Consider the following 11,477-nt stretch of genomic DNA (forward strand, 5'->3'; position numbering starts at 1 on the left):
GGGCGGTACCGCCCCCAGGGGGCGTTCAGAGGACGGCAGGGGGCGCTGGTGGACATTTTTACAAAGGGGGGGGGCGGGATGCCTTTTGGGGGCGTTTGCTCGAAGGTAAACTTTACACTTTAAATGCACAACAATGCCAGTTTAGACTTTGAGCAACTTGGTAAAACTGTATTGTGTAACATTAAATCATGCTTTGCTGCAACAATATACATGGCAGCTCTTCTTCTATTCAGTGTTTGTTAGCTTCTGTTAGCTTCTTGGCGCAGCTCCGTTCCTGCTACTGGTAGCTAAAATCATGATACCCTCACTGTGTATCCCTCTGAAAAATGAACCAATTAAATAAAGAAATCCCTCCATGGTGACACCTCGATAGAGAGCGTTCATTTTATAGCGATAACACCGGAGCTGTAACTGGTCCGGTATGAAACTGGGGTGATAGAACAACACAGCACTTTTAAATTTCAATAATCAGAATCAGAAATTGTTTCTGTTGTTTTAAAAGGTTTATGTCAGTCTGCCTTTTCCCCATCGACACGCTTCCCGACCGCCCTGCACCATAGAGGGTTAAAAAAAAAAAACGACGGCACATTGAGCAAAACTCTGAAACTGGAGAAGTCGGACATAAAACGGAGCGACGAACTAGATGTGAATTATGGCATAAAAACAGAGAATCCGACGCTGAACAGTGAAAAATCAACACATGATGTGAAACATGATGATTAGGAGGCGCAGCAGGTGATGAGTGAAGATTAACGATGGTCAATAAATGATAAAATAAATGTAGCAACAGGAAAGAGACTAAAGTGGACATAGAAATAAACCAAGAGAGGATAATAATCAAAGGAAACTAAATGGAAATGAATGAATAACAAAATACAAGAATAAACTAAGAAACTAAAGTAAATACAGAGGAATAAACTGGTATGGCAAGACCTTTAGAGCAATAATTAATACAGAGGACTGTATGGCAAGAATAAACAGACACTATTTCCAGATAAAAAGTAAAATAATATGGTTGAAGTGCCATGGGTTTGTTGAGACCACATCTAGTACTGAGAATAAATATATCTTGCAGATCATAACAGTAAATAACTGATCACTTATTTATGTTTTTAATTAGATTTGATTAAGAACCAGATTTGTTCTTTGTAATTTCTCTCCAGTAAAACTATTAATCTATAAATCAACAGACAGGGCTATATAAAGAAATAATCAGTGTTTCTGTCTCATATTTGTATGGCATTAAGGACCTGAAACTTTAGTTTTTCCACTGAAAGCTCTGGTTTGCACAGTAAATGCCATGTGGGTGAAATTTATGGATGATACTCTGATGTCCCATTCTCCTGAAGGCAGCACAGAGCTGCACCACCAGAAACTGACAGAAACACTGAAGAGAAGAAGAGCTAAGATTAATGTAGTTACAGTTCTATCCATGTTTTAATGTTGCAGAGCTCAGTCGTTTTGCAAATAGTTCAAAGTTTAAACTGGCATGTTGAACATCTTTTATCTGGTCATTTTGTGGAATATTTAACAACTAGAAAATGGCACAGAATAAGAATATTTTTTCCACTCTGATTGGCTGCTGTTAGGCCTACCGATTTTAACTTGAATGTTCATTGCATTTTTCGTGGACACCTGTGAAAATAATTTCTATTCCCATGGCTTTTTTGTTCTCTGGGAAATTATTTTTGATGATAAATACAGAAACAAGCATAAAAATCAAAACATCTACAATAGTGATAGTAATAATGATAAAATAATGGGCAGTGCAAAGTAGCCTGCAAATGTTTTTGGTGGGGGGCGGTGAGGGACCTGGATAAGGGCTGGGGGGCGCTGGCCCAAAAAAGGTTGAGAAACACTGATCTACTGGATCTAATGATGGCGAGCTAAAAGGACAAGAACTTTATGATCTTGGAATTGATTTATTTTGAGTTAATTTGTCTCACATTGTGCATTTGTAATTGTCTGTTGTTTTTTTCCCCAAATCACTAAAATATACACCAAAACTAAAACCATTGCTTCGTGTCTTCATTCACACCTCAGGCTCCTTGAAGAACCATCTTCTGATGCTGCTCTTGTAGCCGCAGTTAGCTGCTAAGCCCATAACTGTTACACCGGCTATGTCCCTTTGTCTCTTAAAACTGCCATCATTAAACCCCTTCTAAAAAAACCCACTTTGGCTCCTGATTCCTTTTCCAATTATCGTCCTATCTCTCATCTTCCTTTTCTTCCTAAAGTGCTGGAAAAGGCAGTTGCTGCCCAACTCCAGCACCACCTTCAAAGAAATTCTCTGTGTGACAAATTTCAGTCTGGTTTCCATCTTGCTCATAGAACTGAGACCGCCCTGCTAATAGTTACTAATGATGCTCTCATGGCTGCTGATACTGGCTGCACCTCCGTTCTTGTCCTCCTTGATCTCACTGAGATCATTTTACACTGTGGACCAAAACATTCTCCTACATCGTCTTCATGCGGAAGTCATTCTCTGTGAATCTGTCCTGGATTGGTTTCTGATAGGCTGAATTGTATCTGTCTTGGCAAATCCAAGTCCCAGGCCGTTAGTGTGGTGTCCCTCAGGGGTCAGTTCTAGGGCCGATGCTTTTTTCTCTTTACATGCTGCCTTAAGGTGAAATCATTAATCAACATAACATTACATTTCACTGTTATGTGGACGATTTACAACTTTACATTAGAACGGGATCATCTTCTACTTCACCTTCACTTACTGCACAAATGTCCTGCCTGGAGGAGATTAAGACTTGGATGAATCATAACTTTCTAACCTTAAAACCAATAAATAAACTGACTTGGAGAAATATATTTAGCCAAACACACCCGGCCCCTAAAAGCAACACTTCCTTCCCTACCTGACCTTCTCTGACTCAACACTTGCTGGTCTCTCCATCCTCATGCTCTGATCGTCTCTAGCAGCTGGAGGAATCAGTAAGACCTACAAGCCTGTCCTGCTTCAGCTGCACTCTGCTGGTCATACTAGGATGGGGAGTTAGGAGAACACCAAATTAATTTAATATCATAACACAGCAAAAGGCATATTACATCTAATTCGGAATAAAACTAAGTACAGGACACACACACACCAAATAATAATAAACAGAAATTATGTGAATATCCTCCCTGTGACCTACCAGCTTAATTTTACATTTTACATCTGGAAGAAAATGTATATATTTAAGAGTTACACTGCCTCCCCTCATCGACAACACTGATTATGTGCTTGGTAAATAAATCATCTGCACAGTCACTTGACTTGTGGTGCAGATTAACTTTAGCTTCAATGCTAGTTAATACACACACACACACGGAGGATTACACAACAGTTTTTAACAGATATTTCCTCCAGATATATTTGGTATTTTCCACGCTTAATGCCACTCGACAGAGGTGCGCTGGTTAATGAATTCAACATAAAGACAGGCGAATATTACACAAGCCTAGTTTATGAACTTTACCTAGTGCTAACATTAGCTAGCACAATATGCTACCGGGGATCGCGGCAGACAAAATATGTGACTGTCGTCATAAGTTGAGTAAGATTTCTTCTTTGAAACAGGGTGGACACTTTAGAAGCTGCTAAACGGAGTAATTTTGTGAAGATTACTTACCATCACATTCTGTGTCCCGTCACCGAAGCCCTGCAGTTCGGGACGGAGTTCTGAGATCTCAGGGAGTCATCCGCTTTAGTCAGCGCTAACCAATCGGAACACGTCTTACATCGCTCGTCCTTAAGCCCCGCCCCGGATGTTCATTTAAGCTTCCCCAAAGCAAATAAAGTTGGATAAGCAGGAAAACGAGTTCAACCAAAAAACAGGAGCTTAAAAAAAATTAGACTCAACCAAAAACTTAGGCTGTCAACCAAATATGCAAAAAATAAAAGTTTCAAACTAAAATGAGTGATTTCAACAAAAAAAAAAGAAAAAAAAAACTAAATATTTTTTTGTTTCGTAAAAAAATATTTTTATGATTAAATAGTTAAGATTTTTTTGGTTGAACTTTTTTTGATTGAATACTACTTTTTTTGTTTGACATGATTTTTTTTTTTATAATAGTGAAACAAATCTAACTCCATATTTGTACCTTCTGCTGACTGCATGTTACAAACACAGGTACGCCCCCTAGAGGGCGCTGCACTCCCTCTGTGCTCACATTTTCAACATAAACGCCACAGAAGAAGCAGCAGCGGGTTTTCTTCAGGTTTATTTGAACAGATCAATAATTGATTAATGCAACAGATTTAAAAGCAGGCAGATAAACAGATAAAAATACTGTGATGTCACTCTGGACAGGAAGTAAACGGGGAACAAAAACAACAGCTACAAAATAAAAGCTTGAATGAACACTGAACTTGTTCTTTTTTTTTCAGTCATTTTTTTTTTTTTAATTCATGAAAACGAGGACATAAATCAACAGTCTTGTGACAAACAGGATGTATATACACCTGTTCACCTGCAGCAGACTGGGGAACCAATCAGAGATCAATAAACACTTCCTGCTTCTCTTTCACAGTAAAAGCCTTATAGACCCCCACAAGCTTTTACTGTAAAACACCCACAGGAAGTCACATGATGATGTCATAGCTCAGTCAGTGACTGATCAGTCAGAGTCAGACGTGACATCATCAGCAATGATCCAATCAGACTCAAATGGACACAGGAAACGCAGGTGACCAATCAGGAGGTGGAAGAATTGAGTAGTGAGCTAACAAGCTGATCAGGTGAGTCAGGAGGAATGCTGGCTGAGTTCGTGGTCGGAGGCGGAGCTTATCTGGCGCTCCACGGCCCGCTGAACCTTACAGGCAGCCATTTTGGCTTGGATGTCCATCTTCCTCTCAAAATACTCGACCAGCGCTGGTTCTGTCAACAGTGAGGCCAGCACTTGTTCAAAGGTGATTGACCAATCAGCATCCAACGTGCTTCCCCGCCTCTCCTCGCCGCTGACCAGCACCGTGTCGTCGGCGATGTCCTCACACTGCAGCGAGCTGGAGCTCACCACCGAGAACGAAGACACCGACGTGTCGTCCTTCGTCTCCTCGTCAGATGTCAGCAGCGCCGGCGGCTCCAGCTGGGCGTCGGCCAGAGCCTGGCACACCTGGGCGTCGGTCGAGGTTCCCTCGCCGGGCCCCTCCATCCCTGGCGGGGCAGGAGGCGGGGCCTCAACCTTCTTGGCGCCGTTGCCGAACTTCTTGCCGACCTCTCCAATACGCAGCAGGAGGCTGGCCACAGTGGCGATGGCGTGGTACAGCTGCTGCTCGCTCGGCTCCTCACTGAACATGTTGTACAGCGTCTTGCACAGCTCGATGAACTGCTCCTGTTCACAGGTACACAGGTAAACACACCTGGACGGCCTCACCTGGGAGCTCAGTAGCACCTGGACTCACCTGGTTCATCCTGGGCAAATCCTTGATGGTTTCCCTCTTGGGCTCCTTCTCTTTAGCCCACATCCTCAGGTAGTACCTGTAGTCCTTCACCTCTGACAAGCAGGTAAACACAGGTAAAGACATCAGGTGTTGATACTATTACTGGTCAGGAGGAGGCGGGGCATTACCTTTCTTCTCCTCAACATCTTCTCCTCCGTCCTTCGGTTCTTCACCTGTTCAGGTGAAAACTTCGTCATCGTCAGGAAGGCTAATAAACATGGTTCAAAATCCAGAACAAACCTGATGTCACTTCCTGCTGCCGCACAGAATCCAGATCAGACAGGAAGGAAGATTCTGGAAGGAGACACGATGAAGAAGAGGAGGAAGAGGAGGACAGGGTTAGAAGGAGGAAGAGTCGGTGTTAGTCAGAGCTCAGTGGCAGCAGAAAGAGGAGACGAAAGAATCTGCAGCAGGTGTAGGACAGGTACCTCTTCATCTGTGTGTGTGTGTGTGTGTGTGTGTGTGTGTGTGTGTGTGTGTGTGTACCTTGTAGTTTGTCTTCAGTAAAGAAGTGTGTGGCCTCCAGAGCGGACTCTGCCTCCTCAGCACACAGAGCTGGAACAGAAAGAGACAGGTGAGACACCTGGAGGGGTCAGCCTGCAGCCTGACCTCTGGGGTCACCGTTCGGGTCGGGTCTCCAGGACCTCCACAGACCCGCCTGGGGTTCCTTCTAAAATATTACATCCAGAAAGCCGCAGACGGACAAAATAAAAGGAAACATGAAGGAAAACAGGTAGTTCCTTTAACCAGACTGGTCCTCAGGCTGTCAGCAACAGGATGATAGGGGAGGCATGCTGTGCTCCGAACCGGACCGGGCCGGTCTGGTTCCGACAGGACTGCCAGCTTATGAGTTAGTCTTCATCTTCAGCCAGAAACATACGCACCTCTTCCTCTCATTTTCCAATCCACTCCACAATAATAATTAACACTGAACTGCTCTCTAGACATTGATATGGCCCCAAAATAATAAATACATGTAATGTTTTACAGTGAACTAGGCTCAGTACTACATTAAACTCATCATGCCTATGCCATGAACAATCTGTTATTTTATCTGCGAGTGACATTTTTCCTCCCTGAATGTGTTCATTTCTGACTGATTATTTTAAGCCTCTGCAGCAGCAAGTGTCTGGTCACTGCAGTCACTAACAGTTTACCTCTTAGCTGCTAAATACGAGCGGTGCAACCTGTAACATGAACACTATACACAGTTCATATTAATTTATGTCTAGGACAACCAGCATGCTGGAGTCGATGTGCCTCTGTAGCAGCTAGAATCACCGCTTACGGTTTAGCAGTTAGCTGCTAAGCTAGCGGGGTAACTAGCATGCTAGCGCCGAAATGCTAACATAGTAGAACAGTTATTTCAATCTGAAAAACAGTCTACATACGCCTGGTTAATGGAATACTAAATGTAACAAGATGAAAACTTTATGGGAATCATAACCATGTGTTTCCTGAACGTTAACAATCTGCAATCAAACCAAAGTTAAGACGGAAACTTTCCTGCATGTTCCCGAAACAGCTCGGCGGACTCTGCTGCAGTCAGAATGAAAATCCAGCTGAACATTAATTATTGACCCCAGGTCCAGAGAAGGTTGCAGTCAAAGGTCAGAGGTCAAAGTTAAAGGGAAATGCTACCTTTTTATTTAAATTATTATTGTTTTCGGGTCTAAAGTTCTGGTGTGAGGCATCTGAGCATGCTCAGTGTGAGATCACCAACAGAACATCTGGGGACATCAGGTGGAACCTCCAGTTAAAGTTCTGGTTCTGGTCAGTGCTCTTGGGTTGGATCAGAAGAGAACCCGAGTATCAGGTGAGCTGGTGGGGGCTGATACCTGGTGGGAGGTGGAGCTTGAAGAGCAGCTTCAGCTTCTCCGTCAAGTCGCCGTGGTACATCCCACCTGCAGAACACAAACACAGTGAAACCGGGCCAGACAGAACCGACCCAGATGGAACCGGCTGTCTGCGGTCTGGAGCCGACTCACTCAGGCCGGTGCTGAACTCTTTGAAGTTGACCAGCCCATCCTGGTTCTGGTCCAACAGCCTGAAGAGCCGGGCCGACAGCGTGGGGGTGTGGCTTCCGCAGACCCAGGGAGACAGCGCCGAGAAGAGCTGGGCGAACTGGACCAGGTCGATCCGGTACTGCTCCAGGTAGGGCAGGCTGGGGTCGTGGCGCTGCGCCGCCGAGCTGCTGGAGCCCCAGTAGCAGCTAGTCATGTGCTTGGACTAGGACAGAGACAGGCAGGGGTCAGACCGAGAAGAGCTGAGGAGGACAGAATCTCAGGCGACCTCTGACCTTAAAGAGACAGTAAAGCTCCTCCAGCTCCTCGATGCTGAAAGCCAGCTCGGTCATCATCGCCCTCACCTGCAGAGACACACCTGTGAACGGACAGACTTCGTCTCTGTGGGCATAAAATGACCACACACACCCACCACGCTCCTCTTCGCCGTGTCCTCCAGCGACTGGATGACCTTTAACCTCTGCTTAAAACGCATCTGCTCGATGACATCAGAGCGCAGGCTGCCGAACTTCTGCAAGGAGAAGTTTGATCCACCTGAGACTTTGATCCAGTCTGACCAGGTGACCACCATGCTGCTAGCAGGAAGTGACATCACTCTGACCTCATAGGATGCCTTGATGAGGTCGAAGACGTCGATCTCCGGCGGAGGGTCGTCTCCACTCGTGAGCAGGGCGTGCAAGTGGGGAGTGGGCGGAGCCACCGTCTGCTTGTTCACAACGTTATCCAGGTACCTGCAGGACAGGTGAGTCTACTACTGGACCGGGACCAGTACGGACTGGACCCAGTATGGTCTGGACCCAGTACGGACCGGGACCAGTACGGTCTGGACCCATCACGGACTGGACCCAGTATGGACTGGACCATACTGGGTCCAGTACGGACCGGTCAGTACTGGGACTGGGACTACTATGGTCTGGGACCAGTACGGACTGGACCCAGTACGGACCAGGACCAGTTCGGTCTGGATCCAGTACAGACTGGACCCAGTATGGACCCAGTATGGACCAGGACCAGTTCGGTCTGGATCCAGTACGGACAGGATCAGGACCATATTGGACCCTGACTTGGCACAGGGACTGACTCATTTGTGTGAAAAATGCTGTTAGCCATTGAAAAATTCAAGATGGCTGCCAGGGTTATCATGGAAAATTAATTATTGATCTAAAATCACCGATTAGGTGATTGTGTTTGATGTCACATCATAGCTCACATATTTTGAACCGTAGAATTCATTCATTTTTTCTTGTTTTTTTCTTTCCTTTTTCTGATGGACATTTTTCAATATGGCCGCCATGGTGCTAATCAAAAACTTAGCTTCACTAATCACTAATTCTCTACACAAGAATTTTAGCTCTGCTAATGCTAAACCGCAAAAACAAGTACATTAATAAAAGCTAATGCTAATGCTTAAAGTGTTAGCTTTAGCTTCTGCTAATTTCCATGACCGTTGTGAGACTTGCAAACCGTCCTCTGCTTCTAATTTTGCTTCATTTTACTTTTTACGTTAAAGTTGCATGAACAGGAAATCGTCTGATGAGACATAAAGCGGTCCCACCTGCCCAGGATGGTCATGGCCTCGCCCTCATCGCTGCAGACCAGCAGGGCGTCCATGTTGTCGTGAAGGACGGCCAGCGCCACCTGCAGACAGACGAGGTTGAAGGTCACGGGTTCATCTGACCGGTAAGCGGCGAGCGGTCGGCGCCACGCGGCTCCGTACCTGGAAGATGAGCTTGATGCCTTCGTAGAAGAAGCAGTCGACCAGCAGGACGGCGCTGTCGAACGGCATGACGGACAGGAAGAGGGTGAGGAACCAGGACAGGCTGATGGTGGTGATGACGCCCAGCGCCTGCATGTGGTCATAGAGAGGTGGCAGGAAGGCCCGGGTCAGCTCCTCGAACACGCCCTGGTCCACCAGCGCTCCTGAGGGGACAGACCGTCAGGCGCCGCCCCCTGGAGGACGCCGCCAGCAACTACGCCGGGTGGCAGGTCCCAGTCCGGGTACCAGAACACACTCCATGGTTCTGTTCTAGACTGGGATCCAGAACCTCAACCACTGACCTACGACCCGGGTGTTGTAGTAGTCGGGCAGCATGCGCTCGCACAGCGCCACCAGCAGCCAGAAGGCCTCCTCCTCGGTTCCGTACAGCAGCAGGACGGACGTGACGATGTTCATGGCCTGCAGGGGGCGACAAGGAGACAAAGTTTCAGTTCAGTTTGTTTTGGTAAATTATCAACATTAAGCACAGAAAACAATAATAATAAACCCTGAACCAGAGATCAGACTTCATAAAGACACAAACATGCATCTTCACACAGACATTATTTACAAACATGATTACACAAGGCATACATCTACATAGTGATGGCATTTAATCGGATTACTGATCACTCCTTGAAAAAGTAACTTAAATTACTGATTACTTGATTTGGAAAGTAACTAAGTTACATGAAAAGTAACTTTTTTAGTTACTTTCAGCAGCTGCTAACAACACTGTGAAAATGACATTGATCTTTGCCAATACTTAATTCCAAGGTATTTTATAATGGTAGCATCAACAAAGTGTCTCCACTTGTCAGGTTGAACTGAAGGGCGGCCTGTTTAATGGTTACAACAGTCCAAAACAACTTTAGTAATTTTAGCCTGTTTTTCTGTGTTGCACTATTATCTGTTAAACTTAGTAGGATTTCAGGGCCCCTTCTCCTCCCTGCCCCGGCCTCCAGGTTCTGCGTTACGGCCCTGTGTTTGCTGTCGCAGCGCAGCGCTCCTCCTGCGGCTCCACAGCTCAGATATTCTTCTGCACAGATTTGTGACACGTATCTTCATATTAATAATTATAATGCCGTTTTATGGACTCGTTCATTCGTGGCTGTTTTCACGTTTATGGCGCTGTTCATATTAGTCTCCATGTTTTCTGGAGCGCAACGCGAAGCTCGACGTCGTTCACAGGTAATATATTATTGACATTAACCAAGATGCAGCGGGACGGATCATCCGGGAAATGATGGATAATTAGAGTCTGACTAAAACCCACTGGACGTCAGACACATTCTGGGGTTTAGTCTGCTTATTTCCAAGCCCAAAGCACCACAACCCGCGACTCATTAAATCGGCAAGCGACTTTAGAAAAAACAAGCCCAAAGCCGCTTATGAAAATCGGACTTGGCGACAGAAACTCTAAATAGTTCCTGTTTTTCCAGCAACAAAATGAGCATCTCTCTCCTCCCTGCATCGTTTGTTTCTGTCGCATAGAAACGGCGGCCGCTAATCAAGACGCGCAGAGGAAATAAAATTAAATTACAGGAAATAGTAACGCAAAGTGATTTCGATAAGTAACTGTAGTCTGATTACTGGATTGGAATAGATTACTGTTACTGAACAAAGTGGTCAGACGTCTCTGACATCACTGCAGTTTATCATTTTAAAGATAATTTAAAATAATCAGTTTCAGTTCAACATGTTTAGTTTTTACCTGAATCCTCAAATATTAAATATCATAAATTATATTTATTCTCTTAAATCATTTCTGACGTTTGTTCAGAGCTTTATATATTATTTGCAATATTTTTATATGTACAATAACTTTAAACTTTAAAATATTACGTAGAATAAAAGTTAGTTAGCTGGTTCATCAGATCCAGTTTATTAATGAACCTATTAGCTCAACTAGCTTCACTAAAACAGCAACGTTTCCTCAGACGGATGAGAAAAACCAACATTTAGCTTTTAATCCTGTTTAAAACAGTTTTAATGTCAAAACGAGGCTTTCAATCGAGTCCATTGGGTCAGAACCTGGGTTCTGGTCGGGTTCTGGGTCTGATCCCGGGTTCTGGGCCTGATCCCGGGTCGTGGGTCTGATCCTCGGTGCTGGTGGGGTTCTGGGTCTGATCCTGGGTTCTGGTCGGGTTCTGGGTCTGATCCCGGGTTCTGGGTCTGATCCTGGGTTCGGGTCGGGTTCTGGGTCTGATCCTGGGTTCTGGTCGGGTTCTGGGTCTGATCCCGGGTTCTGGGTCTGATCCTG

At 45.2% G+C, this 11,477-nt stretch overlaps 1 protein-coding gene and 2 long non-coding RNA genes across 4 annotated transcripts in view; all 3 read right to left on the bottom strand.

The window, feature by feature from the left end:
• LOC107834716 (uncharacterized) overlaps positions 1 to 2,119 on the bottom strand; it is a 20,146-nt gene extending 18,027 nt beyond the window's left edge. Inside the window, exon 1 of the long non-coding RNA XR_001660526.1 lies at positions 2,108 to 2,119. This is a non-coding gene — a long non-coding RNA (uncharacterized LOC107834716). The remainder of the gene's footprint in view (positions 1 to 2,107) is intronic.
• Positions 2,120 to 2,784: 665 nt separating this feature from the next.
• On the bottom strand, positions 2,785 to 3,850 carry LOC107834715 (uncharacterized). Its single transcript, XR_001660525.1, has 2 exons — positions 3,624 to 3,850; positions 2,785 to 2,991 (listed from the first exon to the last, which is right to left on the bottom strand). It is a non-coding gene; the product is annotated as an uncharacterized LOC107834715 (long non-coding RNA).
• A 519-nt stretch (positions 3,851 to 4,369) lies between these two features.
• On the bottom strand, positions 4,370 to 9,681 carry LOC103131222 (TBC1 domain family member 9B). Of its 2 annotated transcripts, XM_007542813.2 has the most exons (13): positions 9,517 to 9,681; positions 9,176 to 9,378; positions 9,014 to 9,096; positions 8,060 to 8,189; positions 7,871 to 7,969; positions 7,734 to 7,802; positions 7,423 to 7,663; positions 7,273 to 7,338; positions 5,921 to 5,989; positions 5,675 to 5,728; positions 5,563 to 5,607; positions 5,396 to 5,487; positions 4,370 to 5,325 (listed from the first exon to the last, which is right to left on the bottom strand). In XM_007542813.2, exons 1-13 carry the CDS (start codon positions 9,629 to 9,631, stop codon positions 4,738 to 4,740), a joined length of 1,854 nt encoding a protein of 617 aa, XP_007542875.2. In that variant the 5' UTR covers positions 9,632 to 9,681; the 3' UTR covers positions 4,370 to 4,737. The 2 variants fall into 2 exon arrangements, with proteins under 2 accessions (XP_007542875.2, XP_016521972.1); XM_016666486.1 differs by lacking the exon at positions 5,675 to 5,728.
• Positions 9,682 to 11,477: the final 1,796 nt, after the last annotated feature.

This window comes from Poecilia formosa, unplaced genomic scaffold (genome assembly GCF_000485575.1).
Source record: "Poecilia formosa unplaced genomic scaffold, Poecilia_formosa-5.1.2 Scaffold730, whole genome shotgun sequence".
Classification (NCBI taxonomy): domain Eukaryota; kingdom Metazoa; phylum Chordata; class Actinopteri; order Cyprinodontiformes; family Poeciliidae; genus Poecilia; species Poecilia formosa.

Coding starts and splice junctions, on each gene's coding strand:
- LOC103131222 (XM_007542813.2), bottom strand. CDS start 9,631: ATGAACATCGTCACGTCCGTCCTGCTGCTGTACGGAACCGAGGAGGAG. Junction 9,379..9,516: donor CTACAACACCCGGGTCGTAG/GTCAGTGGTTGA, acceptor CTGTCCCCTCAG/GAGCGCTGGTGGACCAGGGC. Junction 9,097..9,175: donor GCATCAAGCTCATCTTCCAG/GTACGGAGCCGC, acceptor GTCTGTCTGCAG/GTGGCGCTGGCCGTCCTTCA.